The sequence below is a fragment of the Cydia pomonella genome, chromosome 1 (genome assembly GCF_033807575.1).
Source record: "Cydia pomonella isolate Wapato2018A chromosome 1, ilCydPomo1, whole genome shotgun sequence".
NCBI classification, from domain to species: Eukaryota; Metazoa; Arthropoda; class Insecta; order Lepidoptera; family Tortricidae; genus Cydia; species Cydia pomonella.
In genome coordinates this window covers 20221950-20242843 of record NC_084703.1, presented here as the reverse complement: position 1 = coordinate 20242843, position 20894 = coordinate 20221950, and the positions used below count along the sequence as shown (strand labels likewise).

General features: G+C 36.1%; 1 protein-coding gene across 1 annotated transcript; it reads right to left on the bottom strand.

Annotated features, from left to right (window-relative positions):
* Positions 1-5327: 5327 nt before the first annotated feature.
* On the bottom strand, positions 5328-17994 carry LOC133527143 (protocadherin-like wing polarity protein stan). Its single transcript, XM_061864037.1, has 4 exons — positions 17864-17994; positions 12538-12681; positions 12240-12365; positions 5328-5467 (listed from the first exon to the last, which is right to left on the bottom strand). The coding sequence occupies exons 1-4, from the start codon at positions 17913-17915 to the stop codon at positions 5406-5408; spliced, it is 384 nt and encodes a 127-aa protein (XP_061720021.1). The 5' UTR covers positions 17916-17994; the 3' UTR covers positions 5328-5405.
* Positions 17995-20894: the final 2900 nt, after the last annotated feature.

Genomic DNA, 20894 nt, shown 5'->3' with positions numbered 1-20894 from the left:
AGCAGTAGGTGTTCTTGAAGCTTTTATTAAAATTTGTATAATACCTGCTTTAATAAAGGTGAAAATCGGTTGCTTCTACAAAATACACTTACTGTTGATATCGTGAGCATGGCAAAATAATGCAGCCCCTGTAGGTCCTGACATGTACGACCCAGTAACTTGAGTATGAATCCTGTGTATCCTGCCGCAGTGCAGTAACGTCCCTATGAATTCAGTATATTACGTCACTCCAACGTCAGTGACTGCCGATTGATACGGCCCAGTAACGTCCCTATGAATTCAGTATATGACTTCACTCCCAATTCAGTGGTTATCCTAATATGTACGGCCCAGTAACATCCCTATGAATTCAGTATATGACGTCACTCCAACGTCAGTGGCTGCAGATTGATACGGCCCAGTAACGTCCCTATGAATTCAGTATATGACTTCACTCCCAATTCAGTGGTTACCCTAATATGTACGGCCCAGTAACATCCCTATGAGTTCAGTATATGACGTCACTCCAACATCAGTGGCTGCCGATTGATACGGCCCAGTAACGTCCCTATGAATTCAGTATATGACTTTACTCCCAATTCAGTGGTTACCCTAATATGTACGATCCAGTAACGTTCAAAATACACTTACTGTTGATATCGTGAGCATGGCAAAATAATGCAGCCCCTGTAGGTCCTGACATGTACGACCCAGTAACTTGAGTATGAATCCTGTGTATCCTGCCGCAGTGCAGTAACGTCCCTATAAATTCAGTATATCACGTCACTCTAACGTCAGTGGCTGCCCTAATATGTACGGCCCAGTAACATCCCTATGAATTCAGTATATGACGTCACTCCAAAGTCAGTGGCTACCCTAATATGTACGGCCCAGTATATTCCTATAAATTCAGTATGTGATGTCACTCCAACGTCAGTGGCTGCCGTAATATGTACTGCCCAGTAATATGTCTCTATGGATTCAGTATATGACGTCACTTTAACATCACTGTCTGCCCTAATATCCCAGTAACGTCCCTATGAATTCAGTATATGATGTATCTCTAACGTCTGTACACTGATGTCTTGAGGCTGAGACAAATTGACGTCATCTGCTAGGACATCAGGACGTCTTAGCGCTTTTGTTACCAATTGAAATATTTGAGGAAAAAATATTTTTATGTAGTAATTTTTTATTAATATAATTATAATTAACCAGTTAAAAAACGAATTTGAAAACTAAAATAGTAAATTAAGCTGAGGTTACCGGTGAAAATGTATTACTGACAGTTAGTTTGTTATTTATTGTTTAAATTCATAATTATAGATCTGTGTCAACCTAACTAGTTATAGGTAAAAAACTTAAGTAAGTCACCTGTTGTATGTAGTTGTGACGTGTTCGAATAGACATTTGTTTTGTTTGTGTGTGTCTTTTAAACATGTATTGTCTATTCGAACACGTCACAACTACATACAACAGGTGACTTACTTAAGTTTTTTACCTATAACAACCTTATTAGTAGTACCTGGACTATAACCGCGAAAATCAAAGTAGGTAGGTAAGTAAATATTCTTTATCGCACCAACAATTGTACATTTTACATACATGTAAAACAATAAATGAAGTTTAAAGAAAAATAGAACCAGGTAACAACAGGCGGTCTTAAAAATAACGTCGGAGTAGGTCTTAATATTAAATCAAAATTCGTCAATTGCGGGTATTTTTCTCTGTCACTCTAATTACGCCTTTTTATTGTTCCGTAGTCAACTAGGAACCCTTATAGTTTCGCCATGTCCGTCTGTCTGTCTGTCTGTCTGTCTGTCTGTCTGTCCGAGGCTTTGCTCCGTGGTCGTTAATGTTAGAAAGCTGAAATTTGGCATGGATATATAAATCAATAAAGCCGACAAAGTCGTACAATAAGATCTAAAAATTTAATTTTTTTAGGTTACCTCCCCTACACGTAAATTGGGGGTGTATTTTTTTTTTTGCTTCAACCCTACAGTGTGGGGTATCGTTGGAAAGGTCTTTCAAAACTAATAGGGGTCTTCAACAAACATTTTTTGATAAAGTGAATATATTCGGAGATAATCGCTCCGAAAGAAAAAAAAAACGTGTCCCCCCCTCTAACTTTTTTACCATAGGTCCAAAAAATATGAAAAAAATCGTGGAAGTAGAGCTTAAGATATACATTAAATGAAAACTATAGCGGACATGATCAGTTTAGCTGTTTTTGAGTTATCGCAAAAAGTTTCCCCTTCATAGTAAAAATACTTACTTCTTTAATTAGGTACTGATTATGCAAATTTGCCTATTTGTTTAACTCGGGTGAAAGGTACCGTTTCATCCCTTGGTTAACAATTAACTATACTTTAAGCTCCAGTTTAGCTTATTGTGACGGAAGAGTAACTACGGAACCCTACACTGAGCGTGGCCCGACATTCTCTTGGCCGGTTTTTATTATTATTAAAGCCTTTATAGCCCATTGATTGGTACATTTTACCTAACATCAAATGAGGTAGTTCTGTTTTTTCTGGGCGCTCGAGGTGGAAAACTTGGATTTGTCATTACTATTTCATCACTACCAATATATGTATGTATACTTGTATAAATAACAGAAGTACCTCATATACTTTTAAGAGAGGTATGGGCATTGTGAATGTCATCTCGCTTTGTGTGGTAGGGCACAGCCAGTGGATGTCATTCCAGATCTAGAGCAGAGCCCAACTGGGGAAGTACCTCCACCTTACAGAAAACAGCAGCCAAATAACACTAGACCCTAACATAGTGTTGTGTTCCTGCCGGTGAGTAAGGTTGCCAGAGCTCAACGAGGGGGGGCGGGTTTAGGGTCGGCAACGCGCATGTAACTCCTCTGGAGTTGCAGGCGTACATAGGCTACGGAGACTGCTTACCATCAGGCGGGCCGTATGCTTGGTTGCCACCGACGTAGTATAAAAAAAAAAAACCTCATTTGATGTAAGGCAACACCCCTTCTTTGGTGTGATTTCTATGTATTATTATTATACGAACTGTTGCCATTCTCTTTAACAATTACTTAGTATATTTAAATTTCTATTAAGCATGTTCGTAAGGTCTTTTAACCCAGGCCTCTTCCGAATCGTCTTTTTCTATCAAATTTAAGTATATGTCCAACATTTTCTTCCATTTTTGTCTAACTATTGCCATTTCTTTCCAGTTTTTTCTTTTTGTTTTTATGAGGTCTTTCTCCGATCTTGTTTTTGGTTTGCCTTTTTAGGGTTCCGTAGTCAACTAGGAACCCTTATAGTTTCGCCATGTCCGTCTGTCTGTCTGTCTGTCCGAGGCTTTGCTCCTTGCTCGTTAGTGCTACAAAGCTGAAATTTGGCATGGATATATAAATCAATAAAGCTGACAAATTCGTACAATAAAATCTAAAAAAATAATCTTTTTTAGGGTACCTCCCCTACACGTAAAGTGGGGGTGAATTTTTTTTTCGCTTCAACCCTAAAGTGTGGGGTATCGTTGGAAAGGTCTTTCAAAACTAATAGGGGTCTTCAACAAACATTTTTTGATAAAGTGAATAGGTATATTCGGAGATAATCGCTCCGAAAGAAAAAAATAAATGTGTCCCCCCCTCTAACTTTTGAACCATAGGTCCAAAAAATATGAAAAAAATCGTGAAAGTAGAGCTTAAGAAAGACATTAAATGAAAACTATAGCGGACATGATCAGTTTAGCTGTTTTTGAGTTATCGCAAAAAGTTTCCCCTTCATAGTAAAAAGACTTACTTTAATTAGGTACTGATTATGCAAATTTGCCTATTTGTTTAACTCGCGTGGAAGGTACCGTTTCATCCCTTGGTTAACAATTTACTATACTTTAAGTTCCAGTTTAGCTTATTGTGACGGAAGAGTAACTACGGAACCCTACACTGAGCGTGGCCCGACATGCTCTTGCCCGTTTATTTTTTTCTTTTGCTAACTTTTGGATTCCAATTCGTAGCTATTTTTGTCCTTCTGTTATTTTTTATCCGGACTATGTGCCGCCCAATTGTATTTTTGCTTCAATGTATGTACTGCCGCGTCTGTAAATTTACTTCTTCTTATATCTGTGTTTCTAACTCTGTTGGATAACTTTATGTTAAGGACTCTTCTCTTTATTGACCGTTGACATACTTGATTTGTTTAATGAGATCTCCTGTGAGTGACCATGTTTGATTACCATATGTAAGACAGGGTAGAGTGCATGAGTCAAAGGCTAGTTTTTTGAGTTGCATTGGTATTTTCTTCTTGAATATATCCTTCATAGACCAATATTTCTTCCATGTCTGTCCAATTCTTCTTGCTATTTCCTTATTTGTGTAGTCTGTGAAAGATACTTGTTTCCGAAGGTATATATACTCTGTGACATATTCCAATTATGCTCTATTTGCATAATCAGTTTTTTTGAGTTAGTCATAACTTTAGTTTTTTATTCGTTAATTTATAAACCTACTTGTTGGCTTTGTGCATTTAGTTCTTGCAATAGTGTCCTGAGCTCAGTTGCACTGTAGGCTAATATTACCAGGTCATCAGCAAATCGGAGATTCGATAAATATTTGTTGTTGATCTTGATGCCTTTTCGTCTTTCTTCCCAGTTAAGATTTTTAAGATTTCTTCTAGGACGTTCATAGGTGTCCTAGAAGAAATCTTAGTTTTAAGCTCCATCTTTTGTAATAATTTTTTGTTTCTAAAAATCTCCAAACATAATTTTTTGAATTTGTATTTTTTTTTCTTATAATAATTAAGTAATAAATAAATGTTTTATGGTGTCCCAGAGAGATAAGAGGCTAAAGATAACGCCTGATTTTATTCAGATTTTTGGAACAGTATATTCCACTATTTTTTGCCCCGACACGTAAAAATGCCCCGCCGCCGGAGAAATGACCCCGGGAGTTCCAATGCAACACTGCTCATCTTATAAAAAAACGATTCCATCTTACCCTAACGTACCTTTTATATTATTAATTTTAACTGCTATACTTATTAGAGGTGACAAATTACACCTACGTTCAAAATTTCATTCAAATAGCCTGGTATTTCAATTTAACATCCATAATTGAGGTAATTGACTTGAATTGAATTCAGGATGACGTGATGATGATTGGTCTAATCCTGTGGCCCTAGTGAAAAAGGGTACAAGTCTCTGGCAGTTTAGGTGTATAAGGGCATAAGTGTTACGTGGAACTTACACCCCTTTACACCTGCGCTGCCAGAGACTTGTACCCCTTTTCACTAGGGCCACAGTCTAACCTTTAATAACATGACATTACGAGACAAGGCTCGCGTCTTCGTGAATGACACGATCTATATGTCCATTATAAAAAAGTAGCGTAGGTTACCAAACTTTTGAAATTTATTTATTTTAAGTACTACACTATAAATACATAGAATTTAATGTGTGAGCTTGGTTTATATGACGACGCACTCGTGGGGGAAGACTTGTCCGTAATGCAGACGCGCAGTGGGGCAAGCTGGAACAAAATGCAATTAGATTTATTAGTGCAGGATTTCTCTAAATGGAGTACCCCAGAGGTTCGCTAGTGTTTGTAAATTGTAAAGTATTTGCGAAAGACACCTTTACACTTATCATGAGTTTTTACGCGGCCTTAAATACTATTAGCGCCTGCGTCAACTCAAATGCAGTGCATCTCGTTGCCATCAATGTCAGTACGAGGGAGAAGCACTGTGAGTTAGTTTACGCAGTCGCTAGCGAATATGTCATAAGACAACACACGTAACTGGTAAGGCGGTCTTTAAATTGGACGCGGATACGCATCAGTGTGATAACCACGTAACTGGCTCACTTTTACCTTTGCATGGGAGACCCCTCATTTTTTAATGTTATTTTGTTTTTATAGCAATAAATATAAATAATACTCTGCTATTACTACCTCTACCACAGTATAAATAATAATATTCGTCCTAAACATAGTCTATGCACAGAAAATATAGAAAATATCTTTTTGAAATGTGGTAGGCACATACGGTAAAAGGCTAGAAACCTGTTTATTGTTATAAAAATATTTGCTAGAAAAGAGACGCAAAGAACGATTCCAATACGAGTAGGTAGGTACGTTATAAGCCGGTACGTTAGGTACGTTAAAAGCGATCATTAGTTTTCTGATTTTTAGGGTAGTAGGGAGCAAGGGGTTAAGTTGGGTAATCAAAACATCTCCAAAACTAAACATGCGGCGCGGGAACTTAGTAAAGTTACTTGTCTATTGTGTTTGAATACCTATGTTAACGTAAGTATTACTCATTTTATTATAGGGATCCCTTTCTTTCCCATATTCTTATTGTTCCGAATTTCGATAGTCAGAAATTGATATCCATATAATTAAAGAACATAAAGATCAATAGTCATATTTTTTGCTAAGCATAACGTTTAATAGTTCGAACATTATCATTCTATAATATTAAATACTATAATCGCAAAAGTTATAAAATTGATTAGTATAACATTCTAAGGCCTATTCATTATTATTCAGAAATATTTTAAGGCATACATTTTAACGGACTAATGGTTATTATTCATAAAGTTTTAATTACTAAAGTGAATTACGTCTAAGAAATCATATCTATACCACTTTATACACATACATATATTTACTCAGAAAAGTTTAAAGACATACTTTTGAAGGTGCTTCTTTTTATAATTATGCCTTTCGATAATGTCTCGTTAAAATTATGCTGTAAAATAAGAATAAAAGAAACTTATGTATCTAGATAGGTTCGTTAGTTACTTTGTTTTCCTCAGAGTGAAAATAGGAGTCCCGTGAAGCGAGGTTTCCTCGACTCGTTAGCGGCACAAAATGCATTAGTAAGCTACATTACATGAAATTTAGGAAACGGCATGGTAGTCAGTAAGCCAAACAAAAAAAACCTTTTCCCCAGGTAGGTTCATTAGTTAGGTACTGTACCTTACCCCATCTACTACTAAACTTAATTAACTAAAATTCAACCAGGATTAAATAAAAATAGGATAATAAATAAATTTGGCCATGTGATCGTCTAGTGTATTTACGTTGTGAACCTTAGTACCCTTCGTCTTTTATGTGAAAACTGATACGATTTGGATTTTTCAAAACTATCCCTAAATATCCTATGAATTTGTAAATATTCCTACTGTATATTTTTATTAACACTATTGTTAGACAAATAAAAAAAATAGTAAATAATATATATTTTTTAGAATTTATCTCCTACCGGGCCCTACCGTGACCAGTTACCGTGAACAGTAGTAAGCCCTTTTTGTTTGTAATTTAAAAACTTATATTTTCCTTTTAATATATCTCTTCGCTAACCTAGCTAGCTAAAGGAAAATATGTATATGTAATCATTGTAACCATAAGTAAATATATTGCAAAGAATAGTAAGTACAAACATACTTTATCTACTGTCACGCCCGGATGAAGACGGGTCTCTAAGCTAATTAATACCCATTTTATTTTATTTTATTTTTAATAGGTATTTCTAAGCACTATGTAATATTACTCTACCAACGTTTCGTAACCTAATTTCAGACGAGAAGAAACGCCAAGAAACTCATCTGAATGTACTATTAATGTATGGAATACTGAAAACAATCGTCTATTAAATATGACTTTATTTACCCTTTAATTCCCCAGTTATAGAAAAGCTCAATTGTCACTAGTGAACTGCTCCGCCTGTCACTAGCTCCCTATAACAAAATTATTTAGTATGTCCTCAAATAACTTTGTTCCCCTATCTCACCCAATGTAATAATATATAAACCTTCAATCATATTTAATGTACGAGCCTCAGTAACCCATTCATATGCTACTGAAGATAGATTTTAATTTATTTTGTAATTAAAAACAGTTAAAACTCTAATGATTTTAGTTTTGTATACAATCAAACTAAATGTGAAAGAAAATAAATAAACCTAACACCCAAATAATGACTCTACCCTAACTCTACCCCAAATTCACCTATTCTAATGTGTGTAAAACTAGAGGCGAACCTCTATTTTTACGAGGAGGAGTGTGTGTGAGGGACCCTAATTTAAGCTCTAAACGTTCGGCCGACAAAACCGAGGTATAGCAAACCCTAGTGTCTGTGTGATTGCCTCCCTCCATCTGTGTTAGCCGAAGCCTGGGTACAGATGAATAAGGCGCCCTAACCATGTATATAATGTGTATAAATAAATATATTTAACAAGACAACGCTTCTTCAATTACCAACAGATTTCAATGAGTAAGGATTACTCCTAATGGTCCACACGTGAGACCCTCATATCCCTCTGTCAGACCTTGAAGAGAACGTAAGAGGTATAATCGTCACCTGTGTTGGTAAAAAGGCTGACGCCAGGCCCCTCTCGCGACCTGGACCTAACTCTCTACTGGATTCCCGAGTAAACCTGCTTGTCACCGTCAGGTTAGGTGTACTCGGTAGGTTGACCATGCAACCTGACACTGAACTGGCTCTAAAATACAAAAAATCCACAAAAATAAGTAAGTATTGACACTAAAATAACAATTGAACAGATTGACAAAGAACAGCATAGTAGCTACGCAATGTCAAACATTCAATCGTCAAAATAACAACCTTTGTTTTTACGTCTACGAATAAGCCAGAGAAAGTGACAATCCGACGGTCAAAAATATAATGGCGGTCCTGGCTTAAAACTGAGCTATTTATAACCTTCGGCAAACGCTCCAGACGTGTTAGACGCGTCTCTCGTACTTATCGCAGGGTAAAGGCACCAATAGTCAACCCCTCCACGAAATTTCTATATTCAAGAACGTCTCATTTGCCCACTAATTGACCAATAAGAATTATGAATGTTTTTACTCATCAATAATTTATTAAAGTTTAATTTTTATAAAGAATAAAACGTAATTTAATTTAGCTTATGGAAATATTTCATTAAATATAATGCAAGGGCCCTTTCCGCCAGCAATCAGCCTCCTGTCTACCAAGACACAGCCTTTAAGTACCTAGTCTACAGCCATCCCATTTTAACGCCTGGCTATTGGGTTCCAAGTTCCGTGATCTCAGTGTCCAGTGGTCAGCCACAGGATGACTACTGAGTACTTGATGTATTTCAATGAAATAAAGTCATAATAATGTAGATATTTAAAGGTGCTTGATTTAACGACTTACATTGCATTTGAAAATAAAAATAAAATCTTGAAACCTATGCTCAGCCTCTATCGGCTGTCCTCTGGGTCCACGATCCCATTAAAATTACTGCCTCAAACCCAGTAATCGGCCAGGGCTTACTTTAATATGGATTTATATAATTTTTTTACTTTTTCCAGATAAATTAGGTATTAATTACGTGAAGCAATGTGTGCACTGCTTTTAAAGAAATATCACAATTCGGCTGCTAACGTCTGATCAAAATACCATGTGACGCTCCAAAAAAATGGCGCATATGGCATATCCCTTAATGTCAGAAGACAGCACTTCTTTGAAGTAGTGTTGTGGTTTATGCTAAACAATTATTTTAAAAATTAAGTTACTTTTCAATTCATACTTTATTAATCTATAATAACACCTACTTTTGGCACACTGATGCATGTATGAGCACTGATGCCTTTACCTTATACGTTTGACTAATTTATTACCTTTTAAACTCGAGTACCAATCACTTTTTCTGAGTAACGACCCACTACGAAATATGATTTAGTTAAAGTCTTTGTTGTTTAGAATTTCTCGTGAGAATATTTTGCTTCCATTCCATTAAACTTACGGAATTAATTTATTAGATATATACATACTATTTACTAGTATTTTGATTAATATTGGAACATAATAATTGAGGTTTTTAGTTTATGAAAATGATATGGACCGATTATTTGTGCCAATTATTTTTATATGTTAACTAGAACTGCTAGTGCGTCTAGTTACAGTACCTTGTGTCCCTCAGAGCGAAAACAGGAGTCCCGCGACAACTCGTTGGCGGCACGAAATGGATTAATAATCTACACGAAAAATAGGAAACGGCGCAAAAGTCAGTAAGCCAAACAAAACAAAAACCTGTTTCGTCAGGTAGGTTCGTTAGTTACCTTGTGTCCCTCAGAGCGAAAACAGGAGTCCCGCGAAGGGGGCTTCGTCAACTCGTTGGCGGCACGAAATGGATTATTAAGTTACATGAAATATAGGAAACGGAGGTAAAGTCAGTAAGCCAAACAAAAAATCATGTTTCCTCAGGTAGGTTCGTTAGTTACCTTGTGTCCCTCAGAGCGAAAATAGGAGTCCCGCGAAGCGGGGCTCCGTCGACTCGTTGGCGGCATGAAATGTATTAATAAGTTACATGAAATATAGGAAATGGAGGTAAAGTCAGTAAGCCAAACAAAAAATCATGTTTCCCCAGGTAGGTTCGTTAGTTACCTTGTGTCCCTCAGAGCGAAAACAGGAGTCCCGCGAAGCGGGGCTCCATCGACTCGTTGGCGGCACGAAATGGATTAATAAGTTACATGAAATATAGGAAACGGAGGTAAAGTCAGTAAGCCAAACAAAAAATCATGTTTCCCCAGGTAGGTTCGTTAGTTACCTTGTGTCCCTCAGAGCGAAAATAGGAGTCGACTCCATGCTACATAAAAAATAGCATGTAATAGGCTACATGAAAAATAGCATTTCGTGTCCTCGATCGCAGTTCATCTCGCTTGTACTGATGCATTAGTGCGATAAAGAGAATGCGATGGAGTTCACGTGGACGCTAATATCAAAAGCCAACTCGTGGTACGGGTACTTAACTGGTAAAAAATCTTATAAATTATAATTATTAGGTACGAGTGTTTTTTAGTGAATGCGACATTATGAAGTCTGGCAACACCAAAACATTGAATTGTATTAGTAACTAATCAAGTGAATATCGATCATTATACCTTGCGAAAATAGACCTTACGACAATTATTATAAACAAGTTTATTACCTTCTACATTATGTAATGATATAGAATCTGAGCTTTGAATATTATGACCGACAAATATTATGACTAACAATAATGATGACCTGCAAAAATCGGATCTACAATTTATGTCGTTTAATTTTATGACTATTAACAATATGACTAATAAAAATTATGGTAGAAAACGTTATGGATTGAGAAAATCGGAACTAAAAATTTATGGGAACCAATAGAGACCCTTTATTATAACTTAACATACTAAAAACGTGGTAGGCGGCTAGTTGTTCAATTTGTGATCTATCAATGGAATTTATTAATGATTATTATATTTATTGTTATTTATGGAACAGATAGCCCCAGAAATTGTTTTTACGAGTAGCAGCAATCAATATTGTTTATTAATAATCTGGCAGAAATTCATTACTTAAACATTTTTTTTCCAAAATATATTTTTTCCTTGGTCATCTTACCCCATACCCATCCTCAACTTACCTCACTGACAAGGCAATAAGCGGCTATTTTGTTACGTACTTTTGCTGCGAACATTTTGCTGTTTTTGAATAGGTATTATGTAAAACTAGAATTTTGTCTTATGATGTAAAAATACCTATTCCAAATAAATGTTCTAACGACTTCAGTAGATTTGAGATTTATAAGTGCAAATTTATTGGCAGTAGGTACAATTAGTTTTGTGCCGGCTTGAACATTCTCGCTCTTGAGAATTCCTTCTCTTGAGAATATCCGCACTTTCTCGAGGACGTTTTCTGGGTTGAGAATTTGCATTAATCTTGAAATTTTAATATTTTTTAATATTCGTTAATTTTAGTAATTTATAGACATTCGCAATCGATTAACAGATTCTAGAACCTCTTTTACCTTACACTTAATTTCATCAAATCATCAAATTATCTTATATAAGCGAAATTCTCTTCATTCTCGGGAAATTTTCGAGCGTATTCGCGGACATGTTCTCGATGAGAACTTGCTCCGGCACAATTCCTTACAAGGCGTCCATAGTCTTTTAAATACAAACTACTTACTTACTCCAAAGCAAGTTGCTTCATATCAATAAAACACACACGAATTTTATTTGAAATAACTTTCAAGTTTTTAAAACCAGATTTTTATAAGATTAATACTAACGTAACCCGAGCCCGGTTACACACTTGTGCAGTTTTATTAGGGGTTGGGTTATGAACTCAGACCGTTCGTACATCAGTGCCTCAGTGGCACATAACGAAATACTTGTAGGTAGTAATTAATTATCAATCCTGAAACTCCTGCCGCGAGCAAAGCAGTGATAGGCTAAAAACGATGGTCTAGTTACTGTTGACGTTTTCAGTACTGAACTGAAGTCAACATACGTTTTTCGCAGTAGTTTCCGTAGAAGCCGGTGCCCTCGCACTTGCAGGCGAAGCCCGGCGCCAGCACAGTCTGCGTGCAGATGCCGCGGCGGCATGGCCGGCGGTTGCACGCGTTCGAGCTCCGCTCTGTTTACACAAACACCACATTAAAGAAAGGGGACGGACGTTTCTCCATACAAATGTCGTCCCCATTATTGTTATTTTACTATGAAAAATATTTTTACATTTTGTACCTAGCCAAAAGGGCTCTGTTACTATCTGCCGGAACTGCTATCAGCGAGTAAAAATGGTCTCTTACCATTGAGGTCCTTATTACAGTCGGTCAGTGAGTCGTACGGGAGCTCCCTCTTGCAGCCGTAGTAGCACCGGCACTTGTTCTCCACGCTGATTGTACATCCATACTTTCTCTGACTCGGATCACATGTCATTGCGTATGCTGAAACTAGTTGAACAAAAATGACTGTATTTCTGTTATTTTAAAGCAAAAACGCAAATTCGAAGCAATATCGTACACCGTACGCCTGAAAATTGATAATATTGAATAAGTAATATAATAGGTTTCCACTTTCATAATATAAAAGCTTCAATCTGAATGCGGTATGGAATGGTTCCGAGTATTTTAAGTGTTTTCTTTTGGCCGGATTTTTATCTAAAGTTGTAAATTCAGGATAACCAGAATGTATCTGATTACGAGCTGCCTGTCATTTACTCATGATTAATTGGGCTATTAATGCATACATGGCTATTAATTCGATCTTAACGACGGATATTGACAAATTTATTTATTAAATAGATCCTGCGGGGAGGGAAGAGAGACTTAGATGGAGTGAAATATATGTATGTACAATACCTATCAACAGAAGTTATTAAATGCATATTGAGCGGTGGCATATAAATGTAAACAAAATTATTAGTATGGCTGTTATTACCCACACTGAAAACGTAGGACTATAATAATTAAATATGGAGTAGCCCAGTAAGATCATAGATTTCACTCAATGGCCTAGTTCATTTTAGATTCCATCAACTCAATCAACGGGTTCATCCCGACGGGTGCTGCCTAAGTGCGCGCCCCATGACACGGGCAAGGGTAGCATCTGCTCGGTGTTAGGTACCCCTAGCTTTTATTTATTAAAATGTCAAAAGCGTCTCTAAGTGCTGGCTTCAGCTCCACGCACGTCTCCGTAATCTCCGGAACACCATTGTTCCGTGATAGGTAAAGACGTACAAAGATGGAATATTAATGTCCTCTTATTACGGGGAATATTATAATATAATATTACGGGGACAAATGATTGTAACTAAGTAGATTTTTTCTGTGGAAAATATTTACTTCAGAGTGTCTACCGCGAGCCACTTCAACATGTTGCGTCCCTGTCACACGTACGAATTTACAATTGCGATAGAGAGGCAAGGCAACACGTCGAACGTGGTTTGCGGTAGGCCAAATGCAGCTCGCTGAGAACTGAGCAGACGGCCGTGCGTGCCCAGGATCGCAGATATCATTGTTAATTTTATAAAAAAAGGTTATTAATAAGTTCGCTCAAAAAAACTGGTGCGTTTTAGACCAATTTATTATTTTAGGCCGTAGTCTTTTCTATAGAGTGAAAGTTATTTAATCAGGTTCATTGATTAAGTGACTAGTAAAGAAAGGCCTCAAGATTCATATTCAATCAATTTTATTACAGCCCGCGACGTTAAAATGGCCTTAAATAAACTTAAAGCTCAAAGCTCCATAGGACCGGACAATATTCCACCTTATATACTAAAGGGATGTAAAAATCACTTTCTTCAGCCAATATTGTACATTTTTAATTTGTCAATTGCGACTGGTGTGTATCCTAAACGGTGGAAGCTCTCTCGAGTAACTCCAATTCCCAAATCTAGTTACACTTCAAGTGTAGAGAACTACCGGCCCATAGCCATACTTTCTTCGTTAGCGAAGCTATTTGAATCTGTACTGAAGGCATTACATTGATTTCTCCCCAACTAGAACCATTCCTTTGTAAGCTGTGCGGGCTCTAAGGCTGTTGAACTCCCTTCTGTCATAGGCACCAGATTGTGATATGTTTGCAAGTCGATGGATGACTGTGTATCAGATGTGTCTTCGGTATTGCGAGGTGATGGACGAAAATTGATTGTGATACCTATTTGTGATCTGCTTTTCCTATTGTGTAATCCTATTTTATAATCTGAATTGTACAGTGCTTTGGTCTTGACTGTAATGCTGTATATTATTATGTTTCAACATAAATAAATTATTTTGGCAACCTTATTATTAAATTATGATCTAAAACATAAAATAGATAATTGCTCGGAAACTGAAAACGAAAAAATGATATAAAAAAGTTTTTTAATCTCTATTTAAAGCTAAACGGTTACACAGACAGCTGGTGTCCAGCACTTTAAGCTATCCAACGTTGCAGTTTCAATTATAAGCTACTCGTACTTGGAGTTCATTTACATTAGAATGAAAGTGGGACGTAATATTATCAGAAATGCCAAGGGCGGATGATAAGAACTTGTAAAGAGATCATATGGCTAGTGTTTTATATTGTAGGTAAATGAACTCTACCGGACTATCAATTCGTTGAATTTCGATATAAGTTTAATCACATTATTCATGATTGAGTTATAGGCCCCTTATAAAGAAATAATAATAATTTTTTATTAATTCTAAAGGTACTTATCATCTGGATACATTTTTTTTTATTACGAAAAGGTAAGCATTTGACCACAATCTCGCCTGATGGTAAGTGCCGATGCAGTCTAGGATGGAACATGCTTACCTAAAAGATGTCTATTCACTCTCGATTTAAAAAGATCCAAGTTATAGTGGACTGGGAATAGATTTGCATATTTACACATATACGCAAATTAATGTCGAAGCCCTAAAAGACCTGTCCGCCATCGGAATACCCAACTGGCGTGAAGTAGCGCAGGATAGGGCAGAGTGGTGCTCTCTTGTGTCAGGGGCCAGGATCCTGTTTGGGTCACTGAGCCAGTGAATCTTTATTCATCATCAACCATCATAGAATCCATAAATAAAACCTCCAAATCAAATAAAATTATGAGTTTAATCTCAGTTATCTGAGTTTCTTGTAGGGTTAAATTTTGTTGGTGGATAAGTCCAATATTATATATTATAATGCCAATTTAATAAACAGAAATGTGCATTATATGAAGTAACCGATAGAACTACATATAATCTATCTTATGAAACAGAAACATTCCTTATCGGAATAGGTAAAATCGTCGGGATCAGAGTGAACAAGATCACCTTGTTTGTGATGAGAGGTTAGAAACAATGACCCGTGGGATACGGTCCGTTATAAGGAATTGTTATCCTCATCTGTTATTTAATTCAGACAACAATATTATGTTATACACCGTGTTTTTATTGAATTGCGTTAACTCCGGGGTTTCGGTAAGTACGTTTAAGGAAACTAAATGGCATAGTTAATTTTCAAAAAAAATATTTTTTTTTGTTTTTTTTTTTTACTATTTTTATTTTTATAAAAAGTAACTAAATGTTGCATATAGCGTTGTTGTAACACGGGCATTACATTTAACTCAACCAAACAATTGAAAACTGTGACATATCAATGTCATTTCTAACATCGATCGTCCGAGATAGTACGTACGTTTAGTAGCAAATGTATGAACTCGCACTAAACACTAACTAATAAGTAAACAGGTCCTAAAGCAAGTGTACACGCTCGTAAGGGCCTTATAATATAAAAATTTATGATTGATTATCTCCGAAATGGAGTTAGTTAGAATATCGGTATCTTTGAGAAAGTTACTTAATTTAAGCTCAGGAATGCACCCTCGAAATTAACGCAAATCAAAAAAACACGGTGTATAATGTCACCGTCCTCACTGTTAACTGGCTAATCGTAATCCTCATTATAATAATGCAGAAGTAGTAAAGAGTTAGTACTTGCATATATTCGTACCTACGAGTATATTTTGATAAATTGCCTTCCGAGCGATTGCTAAGCCCGGGGTGTACTGTGTATTTATGGCCTAATTAAATAATTTCACTTTGAAAACATTATCTACGTCTGTGTCCTATTTTTTTTTACTTAAAATCGAAGGATGCACTTACCTACCTATACTTGGCGTAAAAGAAAAAAGCGGCCAAGTGCGAGTCGGACTCGCCCATAAAGGGTTCCGTACCATTTATGACGTATTAAAAAAACTACTAACTAGATCTCGTTCAAACCAATTTTCGGTGGCAGTTTGCATGGTAATGTATATCATATAATTTTTTTAGTTTTATCATTCTGTTATTTTAGAAATTACAGGGGTGGGACACATTTTACCACTTTGGAAGTGTCTCTCGCGCAAACTATTCAGTTTAGAAAAAAATAATATTAGAAACCTCAATATCATTTTTAAGGGCCTATCCATAGATACCCCACACGTATGGGTTTCATAAAAAACATTTTTTGAGTTTCAGTTCTAAGTATGGGGAACCCCCAAAATTAATTTTTATTTTTCTATTTTTGTGTGAAAATCTTAATGCGGTTCGTAGAATAGGTACATCTACTTACCATGTTTGAACAGTATAGTTCTTATAGTTTCGGAAAAAAGTGGCTGTGACATAAACGCACAGACAGACGGACATGACGAATCTATAAGGGTTCCGTTTTTTGCCATTTGGCTACGGAATCCTAAAAATTAAAAGAAAATTGGACTTGGATGAACAGTTTATTAATTGAAAAAGCAATCTCGCTTGAGACAGGCAATCAGATCAAATCTTAATTGCCAGGTCAAGAAAATATCATTCACTTCGATCTCAGTATTTAAAAGTCGTAATTGGTCTTGGTATCTTAAGAATGTAGGTTAAAACCAACAACAATTTAAAAAAGAATACTAATAATATAGTTTTTATTAGTGTGGGAAGTGAATTGGGGTAACTTCGACAATGAAATAATTTTGAAAATTACTGATGTTTACAAAAATAGAAGCACTAAATACTTCGGCAATACTTCGGGCAATGGCTAAATGCTTCTAGTTTAGTAGATAAGTATGCAGCGATTTTCAAAATTACCCCGCTTTCGAAGTTATTCCAAAGCGGCTAGGTATAGTAGGTATCTATTAATAGATAAACTTACCTAATGTGTCGAATTTATCAGATAATAACCCAGATAAGCAAAACAATTTAATAAAATCGCGTTGCATTAAGGTATTAGTAAATAAAAATTTAGGACAGTCGCATTAATAGAGCGTTAGGACGCGGTTAGATATTTGTCAGTCGGTAGTTCCTTCGTTATAGACCTTGCCAACTACAACCACTGTTGACGTACTTATGGCCTGTTTTTGTGGGCTTTTGTTAATCAATGAAAATGAAAGACATTAAATTAGAACCATAATATTTGTATGATCCATAAATGATAGACACACACAAAGAATAGGGACGAAAATGATTACTTTTATGTTACTTTTATGCTAATGGAAGAAAACTGGTGAGTAAAACATATAAGGCTTAAATGAAAAAAAAAAAGATATTAACTACTAATATTTCAGACAAATAGCAATTTTGTCTTGTATATTTGTAAGAATAAGTTAGCGTGGCCACAGTGTTATTTAGTAAATATTGTCTACGAGGTACTTACGGCAAAAGCAGGCCAGAAGGATCCCAAAAAGGGCGGTGATGGTCAGGCGCATGTTCGCTGGAGTACGCGGGCCGCGACTGCCGCCGCCGGCGATACGCCACTTCCTCCCCAATGTGAACGGCCCCCTATCAGCATATCTGGGGGCCCGCGTAAACTACGACCTCTTTATGTGACGTGCGACTCTTCTTTTGCTTGTTATATTCCATTTATCCAATCTTTATTTTATGAATAATGTTTGTAGTTCAAATTAACGATTGGATACCATAGCAATGGAAACGAAAATGTGACTTCCAATTTCAGATTGTCTTTTGCACAGTCAGCAATACTATTCGCTTAGAACTTTTGTCTGCAGTTGCCCTTATAGGTTAAACATGTCAAAATTGATTTCCACGGCAGCAGCACCACTATTTGATTGACTATTTTTAAGCATGAATACAATAGCTAACTTAAATTGTAATTATTAGAAACCAGCTTCTGCCTGCGAGTTCGTCTGCGTGGGATGATGATAATGATTGATAGAAACAATCCTATGTCCTTTCCCGGGCCTCAAACTATCTCCATACTAAATTTCATCTCCAATAGGTTTAGCAGTTTAAGCTTGAATAGGTAACTGACAGACGGACAGTGATACTTTCCGGTAAACGGGGGCTATTAGGAGGTATCATGTACAGTCAGACCCTGCCCCCAGCATAGACTGATCGTAAGCAGTCGCCTCTCTCTGCAGCTGACTGTATATTACGAGCATAAGGGAGTACTTATTAAGTTATTGTATTACGATTTTTTTATATTTTTGGGTCCGTGGTTCAAAGTTTAAAACATGTTTCTTTTGTGATTTATTATATCATTTATTTCATCTCAAATATTTATTTTATAAAAAATGGTTGCTCGAGACCTAGCTCAACTTGCACGATCCTGTCCTAAACCTTAGTTTTTAATTGCGTGGAATTCTGACGTCTCCTGGTGATGTCAGGCAAAAAAATCTCCTTAAAGTTATGGTGAGTATTACAAGCCAAAATAAAACATCGGAAATAAATTGGGACATGATTATTTTTAATTTCAATCATCACAATCGTGAAAACAATGATACATAGTTTAATTTTAAAGTGCACTATTTCGACAAAAGAAAATATCAGGTATTTTTCTGGGGTAAAAAATAATTGTTACTGGTATCATTCTAATGACTTTCATATATCGTAAACCTTTGGACTAAAATTATATTTTTTATACTTTGTACTATCTCGTCTCGTTTTAACCTCTTAAGGCCCAGCCAGCCAGGCTATAGGTAGGACCTTGGGCCTTACGAGGTTAAACAAAAAATAATGTTCAAGTGAATTGGTTTACACCGTGGCAGCTCCAGCTATCCTCCATACGAACCCTCTTTTTAGCATATCTGGCCACTGCGATATAATTATAATAAATAAGTATCTATGTCACGTGCTTAAAATTATTGTCATTCTTTGTATTTTCCTGAAATCAAATATAATTGATTGAGTTTTATCAAGCGTTTTAACGTAATTCGCCGTTCGTGCGACGGAGGCAGCGGCAAGCGGCGTCCATAGGTGGGAACAAAGGTCGGGTCGCTGTGTTCCACTCCAACCTATGGTCGCCGCTCACCACCGCTGTCGCCGTACGATGTCGTGTCCGAGCCATGAGTATGTTCTCCTTACATCTATCTACCCTCCATTTCAAACAAATTGCATAATTGTTTACGCCATGACTGACTCATGCCAATCGGCTTTCAACATTTTAAAGTGTTTGAACGTGCAAATATGTTTGAAATCACGTTCACGGAAACTGCCCACTTTGAAAATTTTCAGTTAAATAAGAGTTCATGCAAGAAATATTAACTTCATATAAAAATAATTGATGATAATATGTACAGGTACAGTAAAAAAAAATTCACTATTCCTGAAACGTCAAATTATGACAGTTGTCAGAATTCCACGCATTATTAAAAACGAAGGTTTACTAACCCCGAGTTAACCAATTAAACGGCTAGCCCAGTGTCAAATTGTACAGGTAACAATGGTTACTCCAGATATAACCGGTTAACGTCGGATTAGTGGGATGGTGCAAGTGGCCCCTAGAATTTGTATGTGAGGTACCCTAAAAATATTTTTATACTTTTTATTTTATTTTTCACTTTTGTTATTTTTAAAGTTACGTAATCATCTAGATTAGATACCCTTAAAGTGTCGCCATATCCGTCTGTCCGTCCGTCCGCGGCTTTGCTCCGTGATCGTTAGTGCTAGAAAGCCGCAATTTGGCATGGATACATAAATCATGCATGGCGATAGAACGGTAAAATAAAAACTAGTTAGGCAAAAATATTTTTTAGGATACCTTCCAAACAAAAGGTTTTATTTTCGTTTAACCCTATGGTGTGGGGTATTGTTAGATAGATCTTTTAAAACGTATACTGGTTTTAAACCACCATTTTTTGATAAAGTAATAATTTTGGTAAATAATCGGTGAGAAAGAATAAAAATTAAATATTATTCATTAATTTAAAAGATATCGTTAGAGTTGTCTCCTCCTTAGATGTATTGTTTCAACATTACCTACACTAGGATTGGAACGGCTAATGCTTCCTCAACTAATATATAATCCCTAATAGTAAATTGTTAACTAAGGGATGAAAGGCATTCATTTCAGTCGATATAGTCATACCTCGACTGAAGTGAGTGCCTTTCACCTGAGTTAAACACTGTACTTTTCATTTCGAATACGAGGAAAGCAAAATACATGATGTGTTTAAAAATAAAATGACTTTTAATATAAACTTTTATAGTATTTCTTGAGGAACCTTTTAGTTTACAGTTTAGGTAGAAGTGTCGTTATTTATGGAATGGGGAGTTAAATATCAGAATGACAACTGTAAAATAAAATAAAAAAAACATTTACAAAACATTACTTATCGTAAAAAGAGTACTTGGAAAGTAAAATGCACTAGAGCAGAAACGTATCACTTTCTACACACTTTATAGAAGAACAATCACCCAGTTTCAGAGCATGAGAATAGAAAATAATA

What these genes read in the sequence shown, in the direction of transcription:
- LOC133527143 (XM_061864037.1), bottom strand. Translation starts at nt 17,915, where the DNA reads ATGCGCCTGACCATCACCGCCCTTTTTGGGATCCTTCTGGCCTGCTTT. An exon ending in CCTTCTGGCCTGCTTTTGCC is followed by an intron (nt 12,682 to 17,863) that starts GTAAGTACCTCG and finishes TTGTTCAACTAG; the next exon opens with TTTCAGCATACGCAATGACA. An exon ending in CGGAAACTACTGCGAAAAAC is followed by an intron (nt 5,468 to 12,239) that starts GTATGTTGACTT and finishes ATTTTGTTCCAG; the next exon opens with CTTGCCCCACTGCGCGTCTG.